We start from the raw sequence: 18,218 nt of genomic DNA, 5'->3' as shown, positions 1-18,218 counted from the left end.
TTTTTATTTTGACATTACATTAAAAAATTTTTTTATAGCCCTTAAATTTTTGTTGTTGTTGTTGTATTTTTTATAGCATCCTATTCTTGTTTCATGAGCACAATATCTTCTTTTCTTTCTGGGAATATTAATAAAAGATTTTCTTTTTTTCTTGACTTTTCATCTTGTATAATCTTTGCTACCTCCAAATTGCCTTTTTTCTGTTGGTTTGGATTCTGTCATTCTTTCTCAGACATCTGTTGAGTCCTGTTTGCTCAATTTTAAGAGTAGGGCTCTGAAGCAGAGTTTCTTAACCAATGTGCCAAAAAGATAATATGTAGCAAGTATGTGAAAATAATGGTGGTGTCAGCCTTCAGAGTGGCTGAGCAGCATCTGGGAAGGCTGAGGCCCCCTATTTGCCCCTGGCCCTACACAGTCTCATCTGTTTACCCCAGAAAATAACACATTTTCTACATGTGTCGTAACATGAAGTTTCAGAAGTGCTGCTCCAAAATGTATTATAAGCTCAGATCCTACAGGTTAAGATTATTGACTGTGGGTTTCACTGATAAAGCTGGGTCATTTTCTTGGGGCATATCTATCTTCATATCTTTAGGGGTTTTTTCATTTGATTGTTTGTTTGTTTTTGGTGAGTGGCTAATCAAATCCTCCAGAAGAATCTTCCAAGTTTCTTTTCTGGAGGATATAAATCTGCCTTTGGCCTTTTAGGAGCAGAATCTAAGGGGAAAAAAATCTGGTGGTCTCAGCATTCAGACTATACTCTCGTAACTCTCTCAGTTTTTGGTACAGTACACCTACCCTCAAATGTGCCTGATCTCCCTGTCTAGAGACCCACCCTCAGTTTTATAGTCTTCAGGATATAAATCACTTACCTTCCACTGGAGCTGAGAAGAACCTTAATAAACTGTGCAAGAAAGTTGTGTACATATGTGGAGGAAGGTTCTGGGAATTCAGCTGCTTCTTAAGATTTTGTCAATCCGTTCTTCTATTTTTGGTTCATCTTTTACCCTTCCTTCCACAGCTTCCTCCATACTTCTGATTCCTATCCTGAATGCAAGTTAGGGTGTGCCTTGGCTTTCCTCACTGCTAAATTAGGAATGTCTTTTAAAATTTGGGTAAGATGTTAGTTCTTAAACAAGAACAGAAAGCATTGACCATGAAAAAGTATTCTTCAGATTGTTCATCACCTTAAAAAAAGTGTCAAGTCTGCCAAGGATTAACATGAAGAATATAATAGAGTCCTCAACCTGAATATGAGGAGGATAACGAACTCAGTAAAAAATGAACAGGAGACTTGAACTAAACTTGTGTGTTTCATAGAAGAGGAAACACGTGTGGCTATAAACATATGAAGAGATGTTCACCTGGATCATGAGGGAAATGCAGATTACAACACAAGGAGAGACCATATTTCACTCAGCCGAAGTGGAAGAACTTAGAAAGTGTGACTGATTCAAACGTTAGATTTTGTGGATCCACAAATTCTCCTACACACACCAGCTGAGACTGTAAACTGCTCCAACTATTTTGCAGAGTAATTTAGTGTCATCTTATACTTTGGAGAATAATCTAGTGTAATTCTACTCCCAGGGCCACAACCAAGGGAAATTTATTTTACATAATACAAAAGGAGACATACACAAGACTAATCATAGCAATACTGTTCACAATACCAAAAACCTGGAAATGGCCCAGAAGCCTATCAACAAGAAAGTGGAATATTGTACAGCAAAAAGAACAAAAGAACCAGTGTGATATGCAGCAATATGAATGACTCTTAGCAATATATTGGATGAAAAAAGCCCCAAAAGATTGCAGACATTATGAAACTTTATGAAATAAAAACAACTTAAAATTATGTACAGATGCACACATTTATTTATATATTATATATGTTTCATGGATGTTGTACATCATGGATATAAAAATAAAGTTTTATATATTACATATTTAATGAATATAATAATATTGTGTTATATATGTTTCATGGATACAATAAAAAAGAAAGCAAGGGAAAAGTGAACATAGGATTTAGGATGATAGTTGCTCCAGGTGGGAGAAGCAATGGAATGGATTAGTGAGGAGGACCACTGGTTAGAAGCTGGTTATTGTCAAAGTCTTAGCTTTTGTTTTGGATGGTAGGTTTGTGGGGTCCTTGTTACATTAGTGAAAATAATTTGATAATTACCTGAAAAAAGCCTAAAGGACTGGAGTTTTCAAGGTGAAGTAGAGATCACATGAATCTTACTTCTTTGGTTGTCTGTTTATTTTTTAAGAAGTAGCATTCTGAATCCTAGAATAAATGTTTAGTAGTTTAAAATTATAAAAAATAATTTTCTAGGTGGGGTTCATATACTGATAAGTATCATACTTGATAGAGTATTTATTGCATAAATATTTATAGCTATTTCTGTTCTTTCACAGAAATTTTACATTTTTTTCCCTTTCTTAGGACAAAGTTAAACTATAATCCTCCAAAAGATGATGGATCAACCTATAAGATTGAACTTGAAGGGATATCGGTAATGGTTATGAGAGAGATCCTGGATTACATCTTCAGTGGGCAGGTATGATGAGACACAAAGGAAGGAAGACTAAGTAGAGGCTTCTCAAGCTCAGGGTGAGGGTCTCCTTTCATCCATTCTATGACCACATAACACTTCATCTTCATCTTCTGTCATTGTGTCCTTGCTAGTATCTCCTACTGCTAGGCATCAGGTGTGTTCTTCTGATGCTCTGCTCTTTCCAAAAAGGCAGACTAAGTAACTTCTCACTCCATCCCAGTTTTTAATTTTACCATCCTGAACTCCACCTTTCAGCATGGGATATGAAGAATGTGGGATGCTTCCTTCACTGCTGTCTTTTTGTTTTTAAATCTTAAGTCCAGTCTTGTTTTGTACTCACACTATTGGGGAACTCATTTGCCATGGAAATGAGAGTTTCTTTGGGCAGTGGGGATTATTTTGTAGAAATTAAATGTTCCAGACTCACACAAATGACAGGTCCCTGCATCATATTCATGACGCTTTGGTCCTGTTGCCTCAGCAGGACCAACATTCCTATACCACCCCTGTTTCTTTCTTTCTCGCTTCCCTTTACTCTGTCTACCCATGTACATTTCTGGAGATTTAATTAAAGCCAAGTAAGAAAGTGATCATTGATTAGGTTTCTTTCCTTTTCTTTGCCCTACTCCAATCTCCTACCCCATATTATGTGATTTAAAGTATAGTGTGAGGACTTGTAAGAAAAATCTTAGGTGTGAACCAGGGCCTGTTTTTTCAACAGGAAGAAGTGTATCTCACGTTTGGTTATGAGAGAATGCGTTTTATCTCTACTGTTGTTGAGAGCTTGTTTCCTATTCTCTCCATTATTTCTTTTCAACTTATTTTACTTTTTATTTTTGTGAGGGATGTGTCTTTTACATGTTTCTTAAGTATTCTGATTGTACTGCTTACTTTCTCTAAATATATTCATTCTCTCCAGCATCTTACCATTTGGCAAAAGATTGTCATCTTTTTTGAAATTTTGGTTTAATTTTATGTTATCTCCTTCTCTTTTCTCTAAATGCTGCATAGTGGGTGTGCGGATGTAAGGTTTTGTGTACATGTGTATAATTGTTAAAAATAAATGAACTTAAATTAATTTTAGGACAGCCCTTAAAATACTGGAGATAGTCTATGGCATCACAAAACCAGACTTAGGACCGGCCTCTTAGTTTACTTGTAAAATCAATTCAGTGGCAGTTATAACAAGTTATAAGCCAATAAAATCATGTTCATGTTAAGGCTTAGATTTGCAACTTGAAATCTTATTTACAGATTTTTGTTCCCAATTTAAATTAATTATGGTTTTAAAATCATAGCTGCAACATAAGTTATAACAAACTCCTAATTTGGCAGTTTAATTTTATTGAGATGAAATTTAGTGTTTTTTCACATGCCTGGATTTGAATAGTCTACAGCTATCCACTTTCTTGTGGCTAAATTTAACATGTTATATAAATGGGAAAGTTCTCTGTATTTGTAGCTTACTCTATACACTTCTTTACAGTTTTGTTGCTCAGTTTCTAAGGCAATTGAAAGTTGTACATTTTGTTTGTACTTGTGGTACACAGTGTGTAAAATGTAGTAAAATGTTTCTTGCTGTACTCTGAAATCTCTTCACATTTTCAAATAGAGTATGGGTACCCATTCTTTGGGAGAGTCTGGACCGCTTGTGATTTTGTCAATATTTTTTCTTTACATTGTCTTATTGTTGTATGAAAAAACTGTCAAGTACATGGAAGAAGAAGTATCAATCAGGAAACTGAAGAAAATTAAGGAAAAGTAAATGTTCATAATGATTTTTTTTTTAATCTTATAGTAGGAATTTATTCCAGAAAGTAGCTTTGAGACCAAATCGTATCTATTGCACTGAGTGCGATGTTTGGCCCACGAGGCTCCTGAGGCAGTGTAGAGCCCCCTTATTTCAAGGGGCTTGCATTCAGTTATACCATTTGGCAAAAGAATGAACTTAATGTACTTGGAGGCAAGATTTTCAATAGTTTTGGTGATAGTTTTCAAAGAAATCACCTTCAGTTTACCATAGAATACAGAACTTTCCATTTCCTAAGCATTTCAGTCATTTAAGGTTTTTCTCTAAATTAAGTGGAGAGGTGAGCAACAGGACAATTATTGGCAGTTAACATTGGTAAAGCAAGGGATGCACTGGGAGCCAGCCACACACTGCTCATGTTGTTTGAAGGTTCCTTGGGGCCCTCAAACTCTTCCTGGAAAAAAGTACTGTGATGAACTGTATAAAATTGCCAATATTCAGTCATCTTTGACTTATAGAAATGGAGTTTTCTTTGGGTCAGAATAATAGATTAGTGGTTAGGGTTTTAACTATTTTTATTCAAATATAAAATATTTATGATATTCTTACAGATCCGGCTAAATGAAGATACCATCCAAGATGTTGTACAGGCAGCGGACCTGCTCCTGCTGACAGATCTTAAAACTCTGTGCTGTGAGTTTTTAGAAGGCTGCATTGCTGCTGAGAACTGCATCGGCATCCGTGACTTTGCACTTCATTACTGCCTGCACCACGTCCATTACCTTGCCACAGAATACCTAGAGACTCACTTCCGAGATGTCAGCAGCACAGAAGAATTCCTAGAACTGAGTCCTCAGAAGCTTAAGGAAGTGATCTCTCTTGAGAAGTTAAACGTTGGCAATGAAAGATATGTATTTGAGGCAGTAATTCGATGGATAGCACATGATACAGAAATAAGAAAGGTATCTAAAGTTTATAATGTGGTCTAACTTTGCCTTTGACTTATTTCATTTATTAGTTATTTTTCATCAAAATTGTAGATGTTTTATTTTTCTCCTCCAACATGAATTTCTTGCAAAGTTGTGTTCTAAAATGTATTTGTAAAATATCTTCCCATAAGGTCGTTAAAGCAGTTGGTTTTTCAGACCAGTCTACAAAAGCGCATGTAACACAATATAGGAATGAAAATATGAATACTTTTAAGTTTACGTTATATCCTTTGTATGTTGTTTTTCATGGGAAAGTGCATTTTAAGCTTAAACTGAGGATTATAGAAATGTAGCATCCCCGCCCTCCCTTTCAGCATCCTTCCCCTCTACTTCACTGGGCTAACCCCTACAGCAACTCTCATGCAAACAGCAAGGCAAGGGGGGGCACTCGGAGCTCTGGCAGAGGGGTGAGGGTCTTGGGCTCTCCCTGAAGTGATTGATACCACCTGGGAGAAAGCAGGTGAACATTTTGGAGTTTTCATGATAGTGCAGTTCCAAATAGGAAGGCTCTTGGAGTGACAGCCGGGTAAGAAAAGGTCGTAGAGAATATCAGGCTTTAGGTCTAAATTTTTAATACCATTGGGGGAGGGAGCAGAATTACAGGGCTAAGTCCAATATTTCTAAATTAGAGACTAGCTTCAATTACTTTATTCAAGATAAGTATATTAGGTTTTAGAGTAGTTTTCAAAATGTACAATCGCATTGTTAATTGTTCTTGATAACTATTGACTTATGTTTTAATGATTTTCTTATAATTTTTCAAATTCTGTAGGCCTATGAATATGTCGATTTAGAAACTATGACTATAGTCACAGCATAGTTAGTACAGTTAATGTTCCATTTTCTACATTAGTTGGGTAAATTAGGAAAGGAAATAGAACAGTTTCCAGCTTGCTCCCATTCACTGAGACCACTGTTAATAGCTTCTCCCTGACCGTCTTGCCTTAAGGAGATGACAATGTCAACTGAATGCAGGGGAAACGAGGCAATTCTTCATCCTTTAGTTAACCTGAACTTGATGCTGTAAAGACTGTTGGCTTTTAATGCTCAGGGTATAGAAGAATATACCTTAAAACGACTATTTCAAAACCAAGAAAAACTAGTAATTGAAGAGTTTCACCTTATATATGTAGAATGCTATAGTCAAATTTAATGATTATCAAAAGTATGTAATTCATATCATACATGTTAGATATTTTTAACGATTACTGAAGAAATGAGTAGTAAGTACTCAGATGATTTTTTTTTAACTTTTCTATATTTTTCTTGTAATATTAATGTTGATACATTTTCATTATCTGGTTTACCATATTTTATCAAGGTATACTATATAGAATGTTTCTATCAATGTGATTTAACTCACAGCACATCCAAGTATGTGAAATAAAAACTATAGCAGAGTTCTGAGTTTTCCTGTTGCTATGGAAACCCTTTAGGGTGTAAAGAAAGTTGCTTGAAACTTTGCAGTGATACATCAACTATAAATCTGAATTGATGATTTTTTTAATTAAACTTTTATTCTGCTATGGGAAGTAGAAAGGAAAGGGGCCAGTATGCATTCTCCATTTTTTCTCTCCATCCTTTCTGCCCTCTTCTGCAGGTCCACATGAAAGATGTTATGTCAGCACTATGGGTTTCAGGGTTAGACTCCAGCTACTTACGGGAACAGATGCTGAATGAACCATTAGTACGAGAAATTGTCAAAGAGTGCAGCAACATACCACTGAGCCAGCCACAGCAAGGAGAGGCAATGCTAGCAAACTTCAAACCCCGGGGCTACTCTGAATGCATTGTGACTGTTGGTGGAGAAGAAAGAGTGGAAGTATGGGTGTGCATTTTTTGAAAAGTAGTGTAAGAGAAGAGAGATGTTCATGTACACAAGAGTTCATAATATTTTTCAGTATCTAAAGCATAATAGCGATAGATTTTTTTAATGGTTTAAACATTCTTAGAGCAGTAAAACTAGTCATAGTTATTATAAGTAGAACTACATAAAACTTAACTGATAATCTATTTATTTTTTTAGTTCACGGAAACCAACAGCAGCAATGCGATGTATGTGCCCTCTCTATGACCCTAATAGGCAGCTTTGGATTGAACTGGCTCCTTTAAGCATGCCAAGAATTAACCACGGAGTTCTCTCAGCAGGTATTGTTATGTGATCAATTTTAGTTAAATACGAGATCAGTGTGTAATTTCAGAATTGAACAGAATGACTCAAAGCCTTTTAAAGATATAATTTTATTATTTCTCTGTGACGACATTTTCCGTGTAGCTGAAGCTTTCAAGACTATGCCAGGAAGAAGGGTATCTTCTGTCAGTCCTTATTGTTCCCAAATCTTTAATACGTAGCTATTTTTAAGACTTTAGTAGAGAAGCATTTTACTTGATGTCTTAACTGAAAGAAACGCAAAATTCAGTGACTTACTACCAATTATCTGTGTGACCATACCTAGAACACAGAATTTATTTGAACTGTGGTAGTTTCATCATCTTTGAAATTCATGAAATTTAGAATTACATTACGTAACTATATCTAAAATAAATATGTATGGAAAAGCGGACATTTCATATGAGACTTTGGAAAATATTACTGACATTAGCAATGACTTCAATTATTTTTCTACAGAAAGTATGTTTTAGTTGACCTTTACAAGTTCGAAAATAGCTCCGCATTATTCAAAGCTCTCACTCAAGGAGCTGATAGAAAACATTGTCCTTGCTGCCTCATCACTGTTTGCTACTTTTCTCTTCTGCTTGGATCTACCTTTTTGGGTTCACTGCATAAGGACCATTTCCTTTAATTCTAATTATTGTCAGCAGTCCTCCTCAAATCCTTATTTTATGGTCTCTGCTTTCCCATTAACATTATCTGAAAAAATTTTAAAACTGTACCACACTAAACCATATTATAGAAATAGCTAAAGCTATACTGTAGTATAGAAATGGAATCATTTTCTGAGAACCATTTTCAAGATTATTGAAGTTATTGTGAGTAATAAACAGCTGGATAGAGTGGTATAGCCAACAAGATGTGGATCTGATTTCCTCGTTCTGTCTTTTTAGAATTAGCTTCCTTAAGCTTTCCTCCCATATGTACACCTTCATAATTTTCATACATACTCACCTACCACAAAGGTTCCTAAATCACTGATTTCTAAAGATTTCCTAGAGGAGTCAGCATTTCAGGAACTTAAGCAATGAGGAGAGGAATCGTGTCCAATAGTCTTGACCGAAGTGGGAAATGATTGAGTAGTTCCTATTTATACGCCCTATTCTATGTTCCTTCTTTTCTTGCCTTTATAAAAAAAATCGATTGACTGACTTTTTGTTCATTCAGTTGTTTCTCTCGCTACTAGTTTAGAGGTTACATTCTCTGTTTATGTTCTTTCGAAGGATTCCTTAGAAACCATAGCCTGTGTTCTTAAGTGATCAAAGACTGAAATTATTCAATACATTTATACTCTATTTTTCATGTTCTACAGTCTAACAGTCTTAAAATACATGATTATTTATGAATAAAATATTTATATATACATGTTTTATTAATATGTTTTACATATATATCTATAGGTAGATAGTGTTTGTTTAGATTTACCCACGTATTTACCACTCTCTTTGTTTTTCCTTCCTTCTTACTCCTCACACCTTCCATTTGGGATCATTTTCTTCTCTCTGAAGTTCACCCCTTTCAATTTCCTTCATTGTGGGTCTACTGGTAGACTGTTCAGATTTGTTTGTCTGAAAATGTCATTATTTTGTCTTCATTCTTAAAGGATCTTTGTTGAGTATAGAATTTTAGGTTGGTATCTATTATTTTTTAGCATATTAGAGATGCCTTTCTACTGATTTCTGGCTTCCGTTGTTGTTAAGTCAGTTGGCAGTCTAAAAATCTGTCCTTTTCTCTGGGCTGTATTTAATATATATATAGTCTTTGTTTTCTGCCATTTCACTACAATGTGTTTAATTAAGTGCACATTTTATTTGAAATTTTACCATATTTGAGGATTATTGGGGATCTTGACTCTGTGTTGGCCTTTCATCAAATCTGGAAAATTTTTATCGTGTCTTCAGATAGTGCCTCTGCTCTAATCTCTCTCCCTCTGCTTTTAGAAGTTAGATTAAACATGGTTAGACTTTTCTACTCCATCCTATGTCTCCTGCCTTCTCTTTGTTTTATTTTCCATCTTTTGCTTCGCCGTATTGCTTTCTTTGTGATTTCTTTTGATTTATCTTCCATTTAATAAATTTTTTCTTTAACTATGATGATCAGCCATTCAATCCATCCATTGGATTTTTAATTTTATCCTTTTTTTTTTATTCCTAGAAATTCTCTTTAAATCTTTTTCAAATCTACAAGTTATTTCTGTAGCCCCTTTGGCAAAAGTTATCTTCAAATTTGTCTTTTATTTTTTAAATATAGTTCGCATTGTTGTTTATATCTTTCTGATTAGTCCAATATTTGAAATTTGAAATCTTTGCAAGACTGCTTCTTGTTATTTGCTTCTGCTGGTTCTTCTTCATAGGGTCTAGTTTCTTTGTATACCTGAGTACTTTTGGCTAGGTGCCGATCATTTTATTAAAAATTATTTGTAGGAATAATTTGATGCTTTCAAATCTTAGAATGTTAGAATCTAAAAGCATAGATTACGGTACTTTCTAAAATAGAACTTTTACATTAGTTTCTGCTAGTTGCCTGAAAACACCACTAATTTGGAATTACTATAAATCAACTTCAAATTTTGAGATTTCCTAGGCAAGCAAGGAGATTTAAATCTGGTTTCTAGTACTGGTTGGCCTTCATCCAGATGGTTAGAGCTTTGGAGAGTCTCTCCTGCAAGAAGCCACACTTTCTATGGGCCTTGGGTTTAGATTTCTCTCTTTTTCATCCCCTCAGAGCCATTAAAAGAAAGGTAGAATATTTTTTCAAAATAGATGAACTGAGATAACCCAGAACTGCTTGGTGACTGAGTGGGTGGTGTCCGTCTTCTTTTTATGCTATAGAGAGAATCCACTCAGACATACTGAGTGAAGTAAAATGGTAAAAGTGACTCACAAACTTGGCTCTGTCACCATGGATCAAATGAAATGTGATAAAGATCTCAAATCCATTGTTGTCAGAATTTTCTCCACATATTGTCTCTACAGCTATGGCATTTATATTCAACAGGAGATAGGTGTTCAAGACTTAAGTTTCAACTCTCTCATGTGTCTCCTTTGATTTTTGCAGAAGGATTTTTGTTTGTATTTGGAGGCCAAGATGAAAATAAGCAGACCCTGAGCTCAGGAGAAAAGTATGACCCAGATGCAAATTCATGGACTGCATTGCCACCAATGAATGAGGTAAAACATTGCTTTTTTAATTTAATGTTATTTTTTTCCTTTAGCACTTTGTTTTGTATTTGAGTATAAGAAATAGCAACCCTGCAACCCCTTCCCCACCGCCTAATAGACTGCTGCCTGCCCTCCGAGCTCTCCTCTCTATACTTTCCCCTTACTCAGTCTGACCTCCTCAGTCTCTCAAACCTTCTAGAAATACTCCTGCTTCAGGACCTTTGCCAAATACCCATATGCCGTGCTCCTTGATTCCTTCATTGTTTGTCTGTATAGCTCCTTGTCAGGGCAACCTTCCCTCTAGCCCCTCAGCCCTACTGTCTCTCCTACCCTGCTTTCTCTTCATACCATGTAACACCTTCTCACATACTCTGGAGTTTTAAAGTGTTCATGCAGACTTTTTGATGGCAGGGTTTTGTTCCGAGCTCTATCTTCACCCCCGTAATAGTGCTAGGCACATACGGACACTAAGGAAATATTCGTTGACCGAATGAGTTGTGAAATGCCTCAGGCTTCTGTCATTGCCTGTTCTCCTCACTGCCTTTCCAGCCCCAGGCTATCCTGTTGCTGTGGTTCTTGTCTTTCAAACATCAATCTGGAAAACAATTATAGTCCATTGCTAAACACAGATAATTTTATTGAACAGAAGGTAACAGTCCTTTTTCTTGTCATAAGCTATGGTGAGTAAAAAGTAATGATTCTGAACATGAATTACATGCAGGTAATTCTCTAGTTTTGAGAAATTCTTGGACTTGTATTCTCTGTCAATTGTGATAGAAAAGTGAGCTCCTAGAGAAGTCAGAAATATTTGAACAAGATGGTTTTGAGCATGGCAGTTCTTTGCTGGAACTCTGGAATATAATGATTTCTATAATTTTTGTTAAATATGTAACTATCAGCTTTCGATAGGTTAGCTGGCCTTTCGTATACAAAGATCTTTGATGTCTTTTCAGGCAAGACATAACTTTGGAATCGTGGAAATAGATGGAATGCTGTACATTTTAGGAGGAGAGGATGGTGAAAAAGAGCTAATTTCCATGGAGCGTTACGACATTTATTCTAAAACCTGGACAAAGCAACCTGATCTAACCATGGTTAGAAAGGTGAGAACTATATCTTATGATTACAAACTGGATTGTAAAGATTAATGTTTCTTCATTTTCTACACATGCCTTTTAATATGATTGATAATGTTAAAAGAATTAACGTTATAAAATTCTGCCTCTATTGGTAGTTTGCTTTCATTATTATCAGCCATACACCAAGATAGGAAACAGAGTGTGTGTTTACCGTGACAGTGGGCTCTGTGCAGCACTGCTATGTCCAAGGCCTACTTGATAAATGCTTTGTGAGTGCACTCACCTAGGAAGCAACCAGATCTCCCAAATCGATTTGCTTTATTATCATATAGTACTGGGGAGAAACATTAATCTACAGGTAAACAATTACCATTGCTTACTGTACAGAGTGAAAACAAATGGCTCCTGTTAGCTGTTTAGAGCATTGTCTGCATTTATAATCCTTGGTGTAGGCAGGGAGTTCATCATCAAGCCAAAGCTCTGTCCAGTGCCGCAGCTATTTTACTTCTTTAGGTACTGGGATGTACTCGTAATATGTCCTCTCACTGTCTGTGCCCTTTCAACTAAATTATTTTGGGCAGGAGTGAAGTGGCATCTTGCTCCATGGAATCTACATCTTGGAATCTTCAAATAGTGGTGAAAGGATGGAGAGACTGGAAAGCTCCTTTAAAAATGAAGGTTATTTACTTAACTCACTTGGTGAAATAGTACTAGATGAAGCGAATCCTTTTCTGAGGATTAACATGTGTATTACCTCACTTTACTCACTTTTAAAATCCTGTGTTTTAATATTGGGAAGCACCATAGTTTTACTATTAGAAATCAAATCCTTTTCCAAATATCTTACAGTGTTCTCTAGACAAGTTAATATTTATTCATCTAACTTCAGTAATAAATGTTGCCTTTCCCACTGTTGCTTTCTTGTTTCAGATTGGCTGCTATGCAGCTATGAAAAAGAAAATCTACGCCATGGGTGGAGGATCATATGGAAAACTGTTTGAATCTGTGGAATGTTATGACCCGAGGACCCAGCAATGGACTGCTATATGTCCACTAAAAGAGAGAAGGTGAAGAACCTGATATGGACTTATAGGTTTCCCTGAACCTGGCTTTTACTCCTCCTTTCACACAAACCTTTTATTTGATTGGGCATTTGATTTACCTAAAATTAAATGAATAATCCACTGCCTGAAAAAGAAAGACCCACATGTTCACCAAACACCGAATGTTGCAGAGTTAAAACAAGCATAAGAAGAATTAGGAAATCGGGTCATGAGTTGTAAATCCAATAGCTAATATGCTCTGTGTGGCCTTTCAGATTTGGAGCGGTGGCTTGCGGAGTTGCCATGGAGCTGTATGTATTTGGAGGAGTTAGAAGTCGTGAGGACATCCAGGGTAATGAGATGGTAACTTGCAAGTCTGAATTCTACCATGATGAGTTTAAAAGGTAATTATGAATGGTTTCACAACTGCTTTTGCAACTTTTTGTTTGTTTGCTTTCAAAGTCATGTTTTAGCTTTATTTACTTTTGTTTTCAAGTTACTTTATTTTAGGAGCTAGGTCTCCTATTTAGGAGATATGTCTAATGCATGTTAGATATTTAATTCAGTGACTTCAGAAGTATTAGTAACTTAAAGGAAAACCATAGAAAAGTGTTTCTAAAATGTAGATCAGACCTGGACACTTAGTTGCTTAAAATCATTCATTGGCTCCCTGTAGCTTTTAGGAAAAAGTTTAAACTCTTTCACTTACCATATATAGCTATTTGTGATATGGCCTTTGTCTACTCCTTCCGCTACTATTCAGTGTAGATGCTTCACTTGACTCGCACTCAGCAACATTTTTCTCCCAAACATGTCCTGGTTATCTCAGCACTATGCCTTTGTACTATTCCTTTTGACTAAAATTTCCCTTTTCATATTTGTCCAGTCAGTTTGGCCTCTTCCAAAACTCTGCTTAGTTATCACTCCCTAGAGGTCTGATTTCAGTTTCTCGATCTGTGATTTCATAGCACTCTGTACATATTACCGCTCTTGGATTGTAGTTGTCAACCATAAGCTCCGTCAGGGCAAGGTCCAACTCTGCCAACTTTGGACCCTAGCTTTAGCGTTGTAACTGGCCTATATTAGACATTCAGTAAAATGCTGATTAAATGGGTGAAGAGTGGTGTCGGAGACTTAAAACTTCTGACAGGCTGCCATATATGACTAGTAGAGTGGATAACATTCTTCCCAACCTCCCCTCTCTTTCCTCCTCTCACGGGTTTTATTATTGTAACCACTAAACAATGTTCTTATTGCAGTAATATTTTCAAATCCTACAGGGAAACTGCCATGCTAAAATTAATCTTGTGATAGTTTCAGTCATGTTACCAGAAGGGGGTGCCATCATATAATGTTTAATTTTACATTATTTTAGATTAGGACAAATAATGAGCAGTTATCAAGGTTTTGAACGATGTATAAATGTTACCTAACTTTTAATGTATTATAAATTTAGGGAATTTGCATGCTCCCTCCCCCCTTTAATTACAGGGGTAGACTATTTTAGGAAAATTTATTAAACAAAGCGTGAAAACAGTTTAGAGCAGCGGTCCTCAACCTTTTTGACACCAGGGACCAGTGCTCCTATGAGAATCCAATGCCTGATGATTTGAGGTGGAGCTGAGGCGGCGATGCTTCGGCAATGCTAGTGCTGGGAAGCGGCTGCAAATACAGATGAAGCTTCACTCACCTGCCTGCCACTCCCCTCCTGCTGTGCGGCCTGGTTCCTAACAGGCCGCTGGACTGGTATCCACCAGTCTGCTGCGGGGGTTAGGGACCCCTGATTTAGAGGATGTTTGCTAGGGTGGGGTTGGAAGCAGAATTTCAAAGACTTTACTACATTACTCTTCCTTGATATAACACGATGAGGGCTGACAGTCCAAGGTATGAAATAGTATGTTAATTTCCTTCCCAAACGAATCTCGAGACCATCTGCCCAACTTCATTAACAAGTAATGGTCAGTATGTTTGGTTTCTGATAAAATATTGATATGAGCCTCTTTCATAATGGCTGAATTACCGTTTAGACGGTACAAGCTGTAGTGCTATAACTCACTGGAATAATCAAGGTTGCTTATGATTTTACCATTTTCTGCCCTTATTTTGATGTATAAGACTTAAAACTGGCTATAAAATTTCTCAGTCTGCCCTTGATATGCTACAAATTATAGGAACCTTTATATTTCTATCAGATTGTTTCATATTTATAGTTGATAAGCTTTCAATATAAGTATATTTATTACTTGCTTTCAGTTCATAATTGTTAAACCATGAGTATTGTTCCTTCTTTGCTATTTAAAAGCACCTCTAAATAAAATTCTCATGTTTAGTTTCCTTATTTCTAAGCTCTCTAATGTTGGTTTATAAATAGAATGAAGAAAGTTTAGTTTTTCTTGTCAATATAATATACATTTGACCTTTGATTTGAGCTATATATGTTCATTTATATGTGGATTTTTTCCAATAAATAACATACAGTACTGTAAATATATATTCTCTTATGATTTTCTTAATAACATTTTCTTTAGCTTTATTGTTAGAATGCAACATACATAGAACATGCAAAATATGTGTTAATTGATCGTTTATATTATCGGTTAGTCTTCTGGTCAACAGTAAGCGCTTAGTAAAGTTTTGGGGGAGTCAGAAGTTATGCATGGATTTTTGACTGTGCAGAGGGGTCAGCGCCTTTAACCTCCCCACCTCCCAGGTTATTTAAGGGTGAACTATATAGGATTCTTACTTGCTTAGATAACACTAATCACATTTGTAACATAAATGCCGTGTATTAACTCAACTCATTTAATCTGCACAACAGCCCTGTGAGATATAAGTACTCTTTTTATTCTTATTTTACTTATGAGGAAACTGAAACAGGTTAAGTAATGTGCCCAAAGACACACAGGGTAGCAAGTGGCAGAGCTTGAATTTGAACTCGGGAATTCTGGCCCCAGCGTCTACCTTTCCCATAAATATCTATAGAAAGAAAATAGCATATTTTTATTTCTTAAAAGATCGGATGTTTCCAAGTATGTTATATTTGCATTACCTGGAAACTGTTGCCAGATGAGCAATCTGTATTAGATTGGAGACCATTTATTGTTTTAAGTAATCTCTTGTCTTTCCTGCCTTTGTTCCCTATTTTTAGGGTAAAACTTTCCTGGAAAACTGCCATATCTTATTATTTTCTATGTTTCTGACTAAAAACAAACTGAAGGAAAGCAAAGTAATTGCCATAAGTTATACCAAGTCATAGAAACAACTTACTGTATCTGAATGACAGTATCTCTATTCTGTTCCTTGTGCCCCGCTTCTTTTACTAATATTACCATCCACTTAGTTGTCCATACTCAAAAAACATCATTGATTCTCTCTTGTTCTTCACATCTCATCAGTTGTCATGCCTTATTTTCTTTTTAAAAATTTTTTTTTAAGTTTTTATTTTTCAATTAGAGTTGACATTCAGTATCATTTTATATGAGTTTCAGGTGTTTTGCGTCTTTTTAAAAACTTTTTTAAAGGTTTTTATTTTTCAATTAGTGTTGACATTCAGTATTGTTTTATATTAGTTTCAGGTGTTTTGCGTAGTGGTTAGACATTTATATAACTTACAAAGTGATTACCCGGATTACTCTAATACCCACATGGCATTATTTATAAATAATTACAATGTTATTGACTATGTTCTCTAAGCTGTACTTCACATCCCCATGACAATTTTTTATCTACCAATTTGTAATTCTTTTTTTAACTTGAATATTTTTCACATTCACCCACCTTATGTCTGTGCTCCTTTCCCAGTGCATTCACTCTTTTCTTATGTGCAGTATCATTAGCCTTCTAACCAGTTTTCATTCATACATTCACCTACCTGTGCATTTGAAAAATTAATGTGACTTTGATCATTTCATTCTCCTGATGCAGATTCTTCATATTTCCCCATTACTTGCCAAATAAAGCTAATAGTATTTAGCAAAGGGACAGGCCTTGTAGTTCCTCCAGCACCCTCTATTGACAAAGCTTACCACTGCAGTTTTCTTTCCACTAAGAACCAGCTGTTGATGATAATTTTCTCCGTCGTGTGTTTTCCATTTCTGCTCTTGTGTTATTTTTTTTTTCTTTTTACTTAGAGTTTATTCTGCTCTTCCTTTCCTAGCTACTTCAGGTAGAATTTTGAATTTTTTTCTTTTCTCTGCTGAAATCTTCTACCTTTTCATCATAAACACCTTTCCTTCCTCTTACTGAGCATAGTTGTGGTAGCTGCGTTCAAGTCCCTGCCTGATAGAAAATCCCAGCATCTGAGTCATCTCAGAGTTGGCATTTGTTGATTGTTTATTCCCTTGAGAATGGGTTCTCATTTTTCTGGCTCTTCTTTCGTTGAGTAATTCTGGATTGCATCCTAGACATTGTTGAGGCCCTGAGGTCTCGTATTGCTTCAGAGTATTGCTCTGAGAGTTTTAGCAGGCAGTGGATTTGATTAGACTCAGATTGCAGGCTGTCACACCTGCAGCGGGCAGCCGCTCACGTCTCAATTCAGTTCTTCAAACCTTAGTTATAAGCGTTTGTGGTTCTGGGGTCAAAGACTTGAGAAAAGTGGATGCACATATAGGGGTTCTTCTCTACTTCTCCTCTTTATGAGATTCCTCTGCATACCTCGGTGATCCTGGTTGCCCCAAGATGCTCTATTTACCCTGATTCCAGTGACCAAAAAGACAGCAGAGTTTTTTTTCAGGGTTTCAGCCATTACCCTCAGCCTGCCCTTGGATAAAGCTACCAAAGAACAGAAACACTCCGCATGGAAGACTTGTTCATCTTTCAGCTTCCCCATATCGGCCTGCTTTTACTCAGACTCCTGAGTCCTCAGGCAGTTGTTTGTTTTATTTTGTCCAGAGTATGTAGATGTTACTTGCAGGAAGATCAGCTTTTTAAGAGCTCCTTCCTCCCTAAAAGCAGAAACCTCTCTAAAGCCCCCTCTTTCTTCTCTCTCCTGAGTTGATTGCCCCTCTCTTCTTCTCTTCTCTTCTTGCCTGCCTTTCTCGTCCTGCTCTGCTTTCCCTGAAGCTTGCTGCTTTGATCCCTGCTATATTTTAGTGTCATTCTCGGGGGCATTCTTAATTCTGAGTTATTAGAAGATACTTCATTGTAGCTTCCCAGTCCTCATAAGCCCAAGTTTGAAAATCTTGTAACTAAAGGCATAATATTGCCTCATTCATTACAAAAAATCACCACTACTTAATGATGCCTCCCATCATAGACACTGTGCAAAGTGCTTTACATTAGCAATTTCATTTCATCCTCACAATGGTCATTTGAAGTTGGTGATGATGTCTGGTATCTCCACTTTACAGAGACTGGGTTAGCTAAACTATTCAAGGTCAATGAAGTGATAAATGGTAAAGAAATGCAAAACTTCTTGCCTTTTCTACCTGTTTTATTAGTAACAGCTAAATACATGATCC

General features: G+C 36.2%; 1 protein-coding gene across 1 annotated transcript in view; it reads left to right on the top strand.

The window, feature by feature from the left end:
- Positions 1-18,218, top strand: part of GAN (gigaxonin) — a 56,802-nt gene that overhangs the window by 22,212 nt on the left and 16,372 nt on the right. Inside the window, exons 2-9 of the mRNA XM_015587768.2 lie at positions 2,453-2,567; positions 4,926-5,276; positions 6,904-7,121; positions 7,330-7,451; positions 10,534-10,646; positions 11,591-11,740; positions 12,647-12,783; positions 13,035-13,163. Coding sequence (XP_015443254.1) covers positions 2,453-2,567; positions 4,926-5,276; positions 6,904-7,121; positions 7,330-7,451; positions 10,534-10,646; positions 11,591-11,740; positions 12,647-12,783; positions 13,035-13,163 — 1,335 coding nt within the window. The remainder of the gene's footprint in view (positions 1-2,452; positions 2,568-4,925; positions 5,277-6,903; positions 7,122-7,329; positions 7,452-10,533; positions 10,647-11,590; positions 11,741-12,646; positions 12,784-13,034; positions 13,164-18,218) is intronic.

The sequence above is a fragment of the Pteropus alecto genome, unplaced genomic scaffold (genome assembly GCF_000325575.1).
Source record: "Pteropus alecto unplaced genomic scaffold, ASM32557v1 scaffold42, whole genome shotgun sequence".
NCBI classification, from domain to species: Eukaryota; Metazoa; Chordata; class Mammalia; order Chiroptera; family Pteropodidae; genus Pteropus; species Pteropus alecto.
This window is presented reverse-complemented; position numbering and strand designations above follow the sequence as displayed.